The following is an 11916-nucleotide window of genomic DNA, read 5'->3' as shown; positions in this document are numbered from 1 at the left end:
GTGAAACAGAGTAATAAGGAACTAAAGGCATCATTTAACAATTTGAACAAACAAATTAAATGTCAAGAAGATGAGCTAAACGATCAATCAGTTAAGTTATTGAGATCTACTTTTGAGCACGAAGAGGTCGATGAATTATGTTGCAAGTTGCTTGAGACTGTCAGAATGCTCAAAAAAAGAATTCACAATGATGAATCTGAAATTAAAAAGCTGGAGGCTACAGTCAGTTCTCTAAAGACACAGGAGCTGCGCTTTAAGGAGGATCTGCAGATATGTGCGTCTTATGTCAGTGATCACCGTGAGCTCGCCCAAAAATTGATCAGCCTAACAGAAAAATACATACGTGGTAATGAGAAGATTGAGCTGGATAAAGAATCTTGGACGGGATTTCATAATATGCAGAAGTGGCTGATCAAACGAAATGAAATTTTTGACAGGATCGAAGAGAATAACAAGAATCAAGTCAAACATATGCAAAAGCATATGGAGTATTTACATCAGCCTGAAGCAGCGGCAATCAGACAGGCGAATGAAGAATTCCTCAAAAGACTTACTCTGGAAAAAGAGCTCAAAAAGACTAAACTGCAACTTCAGAAGGCTGAACAGAAACTTCAGCAGGTTGATCTGCAAGTTCAACAGGCAGTTCCTAAGAAGGCAAAGTCCGTTTTAAAGAAAAAAATCTTTAAAAGAGCTCAGGTTGCCCCGCTGATTGAAAAGGAACCATCTTCCCTGTACGCACAAGACATGTCAGCTAAAGAGGGCTTGTATGATATGTTTTCAGTCAAACATCTGAGAAATGAGTCCATAACGAACCAGGAAGGGTTAACGGGACTCAAACAGACCAAACAGCAGCTTAAAAAGGAAAGAAAACCTGTACTTCAGAGGGCAGTTTCTTTTATACAAAAAAAATTCTCTAAAAGCGCTCCGGCTGCTTTACAGACTGCAGCGAAACCGCCCTCCTTGTGCCCAGAAGACAAGTCAGCTACAGAGGACTTGTCTAATATTCTTTCGATTAAACAATTGAAAGCACCATCCGCGGAGGATGGTCTTCCACCAGTTGATATATAAATACTCCTCAAAACCACAACAACAAAAGACAGCAATGGCGGGCAGCATGGTGAGCAGTGACTTGCACTGTCACCTCACAGCAAGAAGGCTCCAGGGTCAAGTCACGGCTGACCTGGTGCCTTTCTGTGTGGAGTTTGTATGTTCTCCATGTGCCTGTGTGGGTTCCCTCCGGGCACTCCGGCTTCTTCCCACAGTCCAAAGACATGCAGTGTAGGTTGATTGGCGACTCTAAATTGTCCACAGGAGTGAGTATGCATGGGTTCTCTCCGGGTACTCCGGCTTTCTCCCACTTAAAAGACATGCAGCTTAGGTTGATTGGTGTGGTTGTCTGCCTCTAAGTGTCTGGCATTGTTTAGGTGACAACAAGCAAACACAGCACAATAGCCTGGCTTTTTCCACTATTAAATCTGGCTAGAATGGCCAGACTACCCCTGGCAATATGGTGGCGGCTGACACGAAGCCTTGATGAATATACTGTATACTGTATATGTATGAGCATTTGCTATGTGACATTGTTGCCAAAAATAAATAAACTTTGTATTAAGGTGCAACTATTGATTGTTTTCATTAGGGATTAACATGCTGATCTAGAGTTTGTTTTATGTCTTACTGATGTTGAATGATATTCTTCATTCATGTGGCGCCTTGTTGTGACTGGCAGTAGGGCACACTTCGACATGTGGACTACCAGCACCAGGATTCAAATCTTCAATCTTCTGGTTGGGAGGCGACTGCTCTACCACTGCACCACTGTTGCCTGCCCACAAATGTGCATGACATGATAACCATCAGTTTTCAAACCACGGTATATCATATAACAGGTATACCACTGCAACCATACATGCAGCATAATATTTGCATTCATTTCTTAGATTGTCTTGTTGTGAGTACACTGCATGATTCACTTCAGTGGGGAGGAATCACTATGCAGCTGCAATGTCCCGGGCTGGGAGTAAATAGGGACTGAGAGAAGTTAGCTAAAGAAAACACTATGTGTGTCTCATGTTTACGCAAAATAATGCTGTATGGTTCAGTATTTCATAGAACTTGAATTTACGTTTTACATGTACTGTATTTCAAATGTGCCACTCCCCTCTGAGTCTGTGCCCCAGCCTGGCCACCCCCATCCAAGATTTTCTAGATCTACCCCTGCTGAAATGTAGACAGTCTGTTAAACACGTGCAGTCATCCATCATTATTATTTTTTTCTGAGCCGATAAAATGCCTTCAGAGCTCCAGAGGACGCTATCAGCTATTGGCACACGCTTAGTAGAAAGCCCATTTAGTAGACTGAGCTTTATGTGTAAAGTCAGTGGAGTATTGTTTGATACATGTAAGTACAAGTACAGTGAACAAATTGTAATAGGCAGTTTGCCCTCCACCCACGCCTGAATCTTTTGGTTCAGTGACACTGCATGCTCAGTAGTAAGGAGCTGAAATGGCCACTGCTGGATGCACATAGCTAAGCCTGTGCTTTAATGTCAAATTGTGCACACGCACAGGCCTTCTGGGTACTTTTGAAATATTAACTGAATACTATGTCAGCTAAAACCCCTTCCTCACAAATATGTTTAGCTTTTAGGAAGTTCTTGATTGACCAGTGTTGCATGGGTAGTGCTAGCTTTGTGGCTGAATCTAGTGCAGACAGCAGAGATGGTTTTGTGCACGATAATACAGCATTTTGAAGCCACCCTGACACAGCAGATTCCTACAAAGTTTATAGTATTGCTTTTATGTGCATAGAGTAACCACAGCTCTGCCGTTATTCAATTTATATGTTCTGTACATTATTCATAGCCATCACACCGCTTTTAATCTCCCAGTTCTTTTTATTTTCAGCAAGGTGATTTATAAAAATATCAGGTGCTCACTTTAGTCAAGTAATTTATCTCCTCCTTCATTCTTCTTCTTATCCCTGCTCCAAAAGAGGCATACAAGGAGAACAAGTTTGCAAAACATGCTTGTGCATAGCTAACAGCTTCTTTTTTTATGGGTTTCCTCTGGAAATATTAGGCAGGTGTTTTGTTCTGTGGTAATGTTGTAACGCACGTGAGAATGATTGATATGCGGAACATGAGTACCTACAGAGTATCCCAGGATTTGCTGCATGTGTCTCCCTGACTCACTCCCTCTATCTGTTGAGTTGTGTGAGGCCAAGGCTGCTCTCCACCTTTTGTTTCTTAACCATCATCAGTTAAGGAGGAGGGATACATTGATCCTCATTTCTCACTGAGTTTATTTCCAGTCAGTGATACTCCTTTGGTAAGTCTTTAGCATCTTGTAAAATGCAGCTCAATGTGACTGGAATGACAAAAAGGTGACAGATATTTTGCTGTTAGCAAAACAGTTGCTGTCTGTCTATGTCCTTTGTTGACACGGCATCTATCAGGAAGGACAATTTGACAGACTTTTGATTTGTCAGGTACGTGTCAACAGCTTAGCATCCTGATCTATCTAAGCTCTGTCATGTTCCTGCACCAATACAGATCTTTGCAGTTTTGTCTTCAACAGGCGCCTCGTTACTATGAGTTGTCTCACAGGAAGCATCAGCTGTCAGCTGCTAGATGACAAGATGTGTCAGGTCTGCACCAAAATGGAACACAAGCCTATTACTGAAAAACCAGCAAAGAGAGGAGGGCTGTGGCTAAGGAGGTAGAGCGGGTCATCTCTTAACCGGAGGGTTGGTGGTTTGATTCCCTGCTTCAACCTGTATTTGCTTCATGTGATATCACTGATGTGTGTGTAAATAGTGTAAAGCACTTTTAGTGTGTGTCATTGCATAGAAAGGTACTATATAAGACCAAACAAAGAGTTTAGATGGCAAGCAGTACATGGACCACTTATTCACTATTATGCTGAGCTGTCCAGTTGAGAACACATTGGGGGGGATAAGGTGAAGACAGTAGCAGACAGATGCTGCTGCCAAGCTGTAATGGAGTGGTCTGCTTTAGGAGAAGAGGGATCTGATGTGAGGACCTGGAGGTCTGGATGCTGAGTCCTGTAGCTGGGTGTGGTTAGGAATGATCGTGTCCCACTGCTATTTTGGTTTGAGGCCCCAGAAAAGTGATACTTTAATCATTTTTAATGTTCCCCTTTATGATGTTTACATGAGAGTTCTCATAAAAAGCATCTGTGCTTAGCACTGTCAGGGTCAGTATAAATATCAATGTGAAACTGACATTACTGAATCAATTATATGTCCCTTCTCTGCTCATGCTACTGTTACACTTCTTACGTATTTATGAAGTTAGGGTCAGACTGGGTGGGTGACCCTCAGCAAAGGTTGATTGTGTTTTTTTTTACTGGTCTGTGAAATCAGTAATGACAGTAATGGCAGGTTGTTTTTCCATACTGTAATTTTCTAAAATGGCTTGACTTATAAAACTAACAACAAAACACATGACTACTTGTATGTGAGAGGAGATGCTTGCAGTGTTAAACCTACAGTGAATAATGACTTTGTAGTTCTCCTCGGCTATATGGAGCATCACCTATCAGCTCACTGTTTCCATTTTATGGCTTCCAACTTTACTGTTTTGTTTTAGTGTATTGCTTTAGTGGAAAGGCTCCCACTGTATGGCCAGACCAAACAGCAAACAAACAAACAAACTTAGTGAGCAGCATCTCACATTACAGTATTTTACTCTGTAGTCTCAGCGGGTTTTTATTCTTTTATATGGTTAAATTATTCATTTGCCATGACCAGTAGACCCACAATCTCTTCTGCTGGCTGCATCTGCTGGTTGGAAGCTCTTGCATTAACAAGAGAGCAGATACTCACTTCTTGATATGACATATCAGTAAAGCTCATAAATGCTTTTTATTTTGCACATGAAATATACAGGAAGTGAGCTGAGAGAGGTACACTGAGGACCAGTCTTGGTTGTACCTTGCCTCTGTCAGCGGGACTGGCTTATTTTCTACAGCACATGTGTCAAACTCAAGGCCCGCGGGCCACATCCGGCCCGGCGTACAACTACATCCCGCGAGATCATTTTATATATCTTTTTTTAATGGCCCGGCGATATGAAACGCCGATAACGCACAAACTACAAATCCCATAATGCAGCGCAACAGCTGCCTCACCGAACGATAGGCTACCTGCGTCAGTTACGTCAGATCAATCAAGCGTCGATTGATGTTTACAACCCTAATTTCAAGTCAAAGTTAGCCCCTAACAATGGCCAAGAGAAAAGTTGATTCTGAAAACAGAGCCTTTCTAAACCGGTGGGAGGCTGATTATATGTTTACTGCCATTGTCGGTAAACCCGTGTGTCTTATTTGTGGAGCTAATGTGGCTGTAATTAAGGAATATAACCTAAAACGGCACTACGAGACAAAACATCGGGACAAGCTGAAAAACGTGAATGCAGAGCAGAAGCTACAGAAGGTAGAGGAGTTAACAGAAATACGGTTACTGATTTTAAGTTCAAGTTTATTTATTTTGGAATAATATTGTATCCTGTCTGTTTCGATTCATATTTATGTTCAAAAAACGTTTAGTTTTACTCTTTTCAATAAATGTTTATCCTGTTCGGCCCGCGACCTAAAGTGTGCTTTGAGTTTTGGCCTCCTGTTAGATTGAGTTTGACACCCCTGATCTACAGGATAATCAGTACAGATAACTGGTACATGGATGGATGAAGCCACAGAGGCTGTTTGGAATATTGCATGCACAGCAAGGACCCTCTGTGTTTCATAAAGAACACAATGATAGCAGGTCGCTATGCTAGCAGGGGGCACTTGTGCATTTGCTAACACAAGATAAGTGCCACAGAACATCATCACCCTCAAACACTCCCCGAGGAATGGATGCCGCAATGCTAGCGCATAGTCCTCACAGGCACTATTTCCTTAATGAAAAATCCTTTCTTCCTTATTTGCTCTCCTTGAGTTTGTTGCAGTCTAAGTTTAGCGTGATAATTATGTCGGGGTAGGCAATGTTGTGCTGAGCAGGGTAAATCAATGTTTCTTTATCTGCAGCTCAGGAGGAAATGCAAGCTTGTCTGCCTCCAACAACATCCCCCTCAACTTGACTGATCAATAGTTACGTTCCTACTACCTCTCTGGCAACATGTGGATGTGTGAGGGCTGTTTTTTTTGGTTGCAAAACTGAATGCGATTTTCACTATGTGGGGGAGGTGGCATTCAAGATGACAGTCTGTAAAAAAATGAGCTCTGTGTTTGTGTGTGTGCAGTATCAGAATGTGGCCAATAAAATGAAACCAGTGTGGTAATCTAATAATAAATCAGCACCCTGTCCCCTTTAAAGCGCCCATGGCATCAATAGCCATTTAATGTTTAATCTTGGGCCCCTTTAGATTAGCTTTGCACCATAACTCCAAATAGTCTGTAATTATTTCAGTTCAATAAAACCCAAGAGCCTCCTCCTGAACTGAAGAGGATAGTTCGTGAACGAGCACAACTACTGTTGCTGGTCAGGAAACTACAACAACACAAACCAAAAAACTTTCACAAACGTGCTACCTTTTTGACAGTGTTAGTACCTCAGATCCTACCTGACATGTTCAAGTCAAAATATTAAAATTGACAGCACGACAAGCCACAACGGCATAAATTAATCAGAATTTCTCCTCCACAGATAGGTAAACAACGATATATGTAGCGATGACAAGAGACTCTAAACAAAGCGGGTAATTGAGAAATCTCAGATTTTAACTGTCATTATTGTCAAACACTGTAAATGAATTCTTGATATGTTCTAGTAAGCCGGATACATGAAATTAACATATACAGTATATTATATTGACATATTTATTGCCCTGCTTGAACTTGTAAATAGGCCTATTTGGCTATGTGCCCCACCCAGGCTTTCTCACTACCATAAGCGTGTGTATGATGGAGTGTACTGTATAAATGAATCTTTAGATGCTTCACTCTGCTGATGATAAAGGAAATGATACAAGCTAATCATCTGACTGTTTCTGAAGGCAGGTCCTGCCCCACTCCTTTAACAGCACGTATCCTTATTAGTGGGTACTGATGAGCTTGGCAAGGTGGAGTCAGGAAAGCTGTCTAAACTGACATCCAGTTAGACTTGCAGCCAGCTAACTTCTGTGTCCACAGCATTTCATTCACTGTCTATACATTGGTCAGTGCTATTGCCCAAGTTATAACAACTAGTTTAATAAATAAAATAAAAAAAACACTAAATTCAAATGCTGTTTTTTTCTTTTAATTTTAAATTAAATTTTGTGTACTTAAAAAAAATTTTCATGTTAAAAACAGATACTAACCTATACAGGCCAAGAATTTTCCTTTATAAAAGTTATAAAAGAGTTACATTAGAGTATACTTACAACAAGTTACTGCTTTTTTAAGAGTACATAAAGTAATATTAATGAATATTCATTGCAATTTTACAGGAGCCAGTTCTTCATTTGACATGAAGAACTTACAATAGCTGCAGTTGCTGAAGCCATTTTGTACCAAGGAGGTACAACGACAGCTTGCAGGGCTGTTTTCAGTGACCTCTGCAGAAGCGAAATAACATGCGTAGAGTGTAAGGAGGTAGTTGAAAAGTTTTTATCTTTCTATTGAAGCACTGCCGGCTGACACTGCTAGTAAATACACTCAGAATGTCTAATGAGCTGTTGCACAGACTCTATGTTCTGCACTCGTGTGTACATAACCTGCACATGTTCAGCTAGGGTCACTTGAGGTTTTTCGTGTAAAATTGTAAGAGGACTGAAACAGATTCATTCAGTTTATTCAGCGAAGTAAGCATCTTGTGTACCTTCAGTTCTTTGTTATTTACACACTCATTTAATTGTTCTGACTGTGCTGCTGCTGCTGTTAAAGCAGTTTGGCTTGCTTCCACTAATAAATGCATCACCCAGGGTGTGCAGCTCCAATTATTCATGCAGTCCCCCGCTGTACCCACTTAGGCCTAAGAAATAGTCCCACTGATAAGTGATGACAGAGGTCTCTGATCTATCCATATGAACTGGGCATTATAAATGTTATGGCCAGCACTAGTCAAAATGTCCATTCTGGGGTGGCAGCACACATTTCAGCACATAAACATACATGTGTTTTAATGGTGCTTGACACACTGATCATATAAAATTATTATTTTATGGCTTAAGAGATGAGCACAGTGAGATGTAACACTGCCAACACAGAGGCTTTACCCAAATGTTTTATACAGTCGGGGGTGATAAATTAAGTTTCACTGAATATCCTACACATCCTACTTAAAACTGACTTTGGCAAGTGACATGTGTTAAAAGAAAATCACTCTTTGTGTACCTTGTCATACGTCTTCCAGATTCCTCTTGGTGTTCTCCTGTCTCATACTCTCAGTCTTTGCCACCATAAGAGAGTTCAAGAATAGCTCCGAGAGTGCCTTATACATCCTGGTAAGTACCACTTTATTTGCTGTAACACTTCATGCACATTAATGTCATAGGATTAACGCCACCATTTTGCTTTGTTCCTCAGGAAATTGTGACCATTGTGGTGTTTGGAGTGGAGTACATCGTAAGGATATGGGCTGCTGGCTGCTGCTGTCGATACAGAGGATGGAGAGGGAGGCTCAAATTTGCCAGAAAGCCTTTCTGCGTCATAGGTGAGAAAATCAAGTTGCCCTGTGTTTTGCTGTTCTCTTCCCTTACTCTGTGACAAAAGAGACACACATTCAGTTTCTTCCATTTTTAAATGCGGGCTGATGTGATACCGTCTTTGTGACAGTTTCATGTGATTTTTTTAGCCTTGACTTGATGTCATGCTAAAAGTAAACCATAGAAACCTCACTGAAAATCTAGCACTACTAATACAAACTACTTGGGACGACCTTCTAATTACAAAAAAATGATCCTCACTGAAGAGTTGTTAATTCAGTCTGATTTAATCAAGGACCTATTATGTCTGGTTTCCCTTGTTTCCCAGTGTGTATAGTGTGTGACTGTCTGTTGCTTTCCTTTTCAGACATGATGGTGCTGATTGCCTCAGTGTCTGTACTGGCAGCTGGATCTCAGGGCAATGTTTTTGCCACCTCGGCCATCAGGAGTTTGAGATTCCTGCAGATCCTGCGCATGCTGCGTATGGACCGCCGTGGAGGCACCTGGAAGCTACTCGGATCTGTAGTTTATGCCCACAGCAAGGTGATCGTAACATTGTTTTGTTTGTTGTTTTATTTGTTTTTCTATAGAGGTTGAATAGTTGACTGGTGCCGAAACACTTTTCTCAGTTTTGTGATGAGAGGTTGGGTCAAATTAAGTTTGATGTGGGGCAAGATGGAAAGCTCTTGTAGAGGCAGACCTGGCAAAACCTGGAATGTGTCGTTTTCTAATGAATTATTTCTACAATACCTGTGCATTTTATACTTTATCTGAGTAGTGTCTGCATTTTGTGTAGAACGCTATCAACATCCATACACAAACTAGGGTAGTTTGAATATTGACTCAAAACCAAAGGTAAAAAATAAAATTTTGAAAAGTTCCCGGTGGTCCTTGAGTGGGTGGGACCTTCTCAAAAATGATTCTTCAGTTGCTATATTTGTACAGAAAACGGATTTATTTTGGGACATTTTAGTTATTTTAGCAAATTTTCTGTACCAAAAATTACAAGCTGAGGTAAATAAAGAATTGAAATACTCCTTACATTTTTTACCAAGTCACAAGGGTTAGATTGCCATTTTGTGAGACATTGCAGATGCCACTTTATTGCTCTCTGTCTCCTGACACTTACTGTATTGGTTTTCTCTGTAGGAGCTCATCACAGCGTGGTACATAGGTTTCCTGTGCCTGATCCTGGCCTCATTCTTGGTCTACTCTGTGGAAAAGGAGACAAATCAGGAGTTTGAGACCTATGCTGATGCTCTTTGGTGGGGACTGGTAAGACTGCAAAAAAACAGCAACAACCAAAAACCAAAAACAAACAGTACAGTATCCTACAGTATCCATTTTATAGTTTTGAGAGATAATCAAAACACCACTCAATTCAAGTAGCGACTTTGATATTTCTTTTCACCAGATCACTCTCACCACCATTGGCTATGGAGATAAGGTTCCTAAGAGCTGGTATGGACGCTTGCTGGCAGCCACTTTCAGCATGATTGGGGTGGCCTTCTTTGCACTTCCTGCTGTAAGTATGAGGGTTCATCAGGAGTACTTCGAACCCAGTAATGTTAGTTTTAGTTCAGTGTCATGCTTTCATCTAAGCTGTCTCCACGTGACAGTTTGCTATCAGCCCATCGCCATTTGGCAAACATCCAAAATAACTAAATAATAACAACTAGCTTGTGAAGGTAGTGGCATATTTAATAGCTAAAGAGACATTTAAAGAATAAAAAAATATTGCCAGATGAACAGAGGCATGACTCCAAATGAATGATATTGTTGCTCAGTAGGGTGGCGTGGTTTAATCAGGTGTCACAGGTTTTACGTGGAGCCGGTTGTTTGGAAGCATTCTGAAATAATTAACCAAGGCAGAAACAAATGATGATGTCTGATGGATGTAGAGGGAATCAGCTTTTACTCACATCTCTCTCACCTCAAGGCTTGGCATCTGTGACAGCCTGTGATATTACCTCTTCACTGGATGTTTTTGTTGGAATGGTTCACTGGACTGTTGAGGAAGGATTTTACAAGGTGTTGGTTGCTGCTTGCTATTGTTGCAATTCCAATACCTGGCCAATAGAGGTCAATAAAGGTCTCTGTGTGTCACTCTAAATCTGTACAGGGCATCCTGGGCTCTGGCTTTGCCCTCAAAGTCCAAGAGCAGCATAGACAGAAGCATTTTGAGAAGAGACGAAACCCTGCAGCAAGCCTCATTCAGGTATATGTCAAAGAAAAATTCTATCATAGCATCACTATGTACAGGTTTATCAAGCAGGAACCACCTTTGTTTTGTGCTCCTTATAAAAAGCTAAAAGAGTTTTGTGTTTGTCCATCCAGGCTGCTTGGAGGTTTTATGCTACCAATCTTTCCCGTACAGACCTGCTGTGTACTTGGGATTTTTATGAGCAGACTGTAGCTGTTCCAATGTACAGGTAAGTGATAAAAGTGACTGGATAATGATATGCGCTATTCAGCATTTCCACTAAACACAACAGTTTTGACATACTATAACACATTGTGCCATGTTTTCTTAAAATCAGAAAGCCAAATGAAAAATAGAAATTACTGAATATTGTCATCTTATTGTATTCCAAATGCATTTGTTGACTCAGAAGCTACTGTGGCTTCCAACTGTCTGCTTTAAACTTTCTGCTTTAATAGGTGGATGAGGATGGAATCTTGGCAGTGACACCAGAACCTTTTTCAAATGCTGTTCAACAGACAAACACTGCCAGTGGCTACTTTGTAAAATTAACCACTTTATTTTGCTGTCCAGCTCTATGAATCAGCATCTTAGCTGCCATAATTCACAACACAGATTTCAGCCTTTTATGCATCTAGAAAAAGAAGATAGCTGCGTCTCTGTTCTAGCTGGAAACCACTTCATGTTCAGACTCATTCTAGTTGTATTTTGAGGTGAAATGGTGATGACCAGCAGAATAGACAAGTGCCAAAGTCAATGGAATTAGCTGCAACACACCCATTGGCAAGTGTTAACCTTTTCCAGCACTGAGTGAGGGGGTGGAAACCACTTGATACAAGGCTTTTGTCTTTTCTCAGAATCATTCCACCCCTGAATCAGTTGGACCTGCTGAGGAATCTAAAGGGAAAATCATTCAGGTATGAACATAACAGAGTCACAAAGCCTATGATGTTCTGATTTACCCTCACTGGCCCCAACATATCATTTCTGGATGCGGCTGTACAAATGATCGTGTGCACAGTGTGGAACATTTAGAAGATAAAGAGTAGATATTTAATGAGG

General features: G+C 40.9%; 1 protein-coding gene across 14 annotated transcripts in view; it reads left to right on the top strand.

Annotated features, from left to right (window-relative positions):
• The window catches only part of LOC109967168 (potassium voltage-gated channel subfamily KQT member 2-like), a 30404-nt gene that overhangs the window by 6545 nt on the left and 11943 nt on the right, over positions 1-11916 (top strand). For 13 of the 14 annotated variants that reach the window (XR_002275895.1, XM_020612547.1, XM_020612549.1 and 10 more), the window contains exons 2-9: positions 8360-8450; positions 8533-8659; positions 9019-9194; positions 9801-9926; positions 10066-10176; positions 10774-10869; positions 10989-11083; positions 11712-11771. Coding sequence is in view for 13 of the 14 variants with exons in the window: in XM_020612547.1 (XP_020468203.1) it covers positions 8360-8450; positions 8533-8659; positions 9019-9194; positions 9801-9926; positions 10066-10176; positions 10774-10869; positions 10989-11083; positions 11712-11771 (882 nt within the window). In the remaining variant the exon portion in view is untranslated. Of the gene's footprint in view, positions 1-5416; positions 5459-8359; positions 8451-8532; positions 8660-9018; positions 9195-9800; positions 9927-10065; positions 10177-10773; positions 10870-10988; positions 11084-11711; positions 11772-11916 lie in introns of those variants that run through there. The other variant, XM_020612552.1, reaches the window with a different exon arrangement.

This window comes from Monopterus albus, unplaced genomic scaffold, assembly GCF_001952655.1.
Source record: "Monopterus albus unplaced genomic scaffold, M_albus_1.0 scaffold126.1, whole genome shotgun sequence".
Lineage (NCBI taxonomy): Eukaryota > Metazoa > Chordata > Actinopteri > Synbranchiformes > Synbranchidae > Monopterus > Monopterus albus.
The sequence above is the reverse complement of the archived record's forward strand: the minus strand, read 5'-3'. Positions and strand labels throughout refer to the sequence as shown.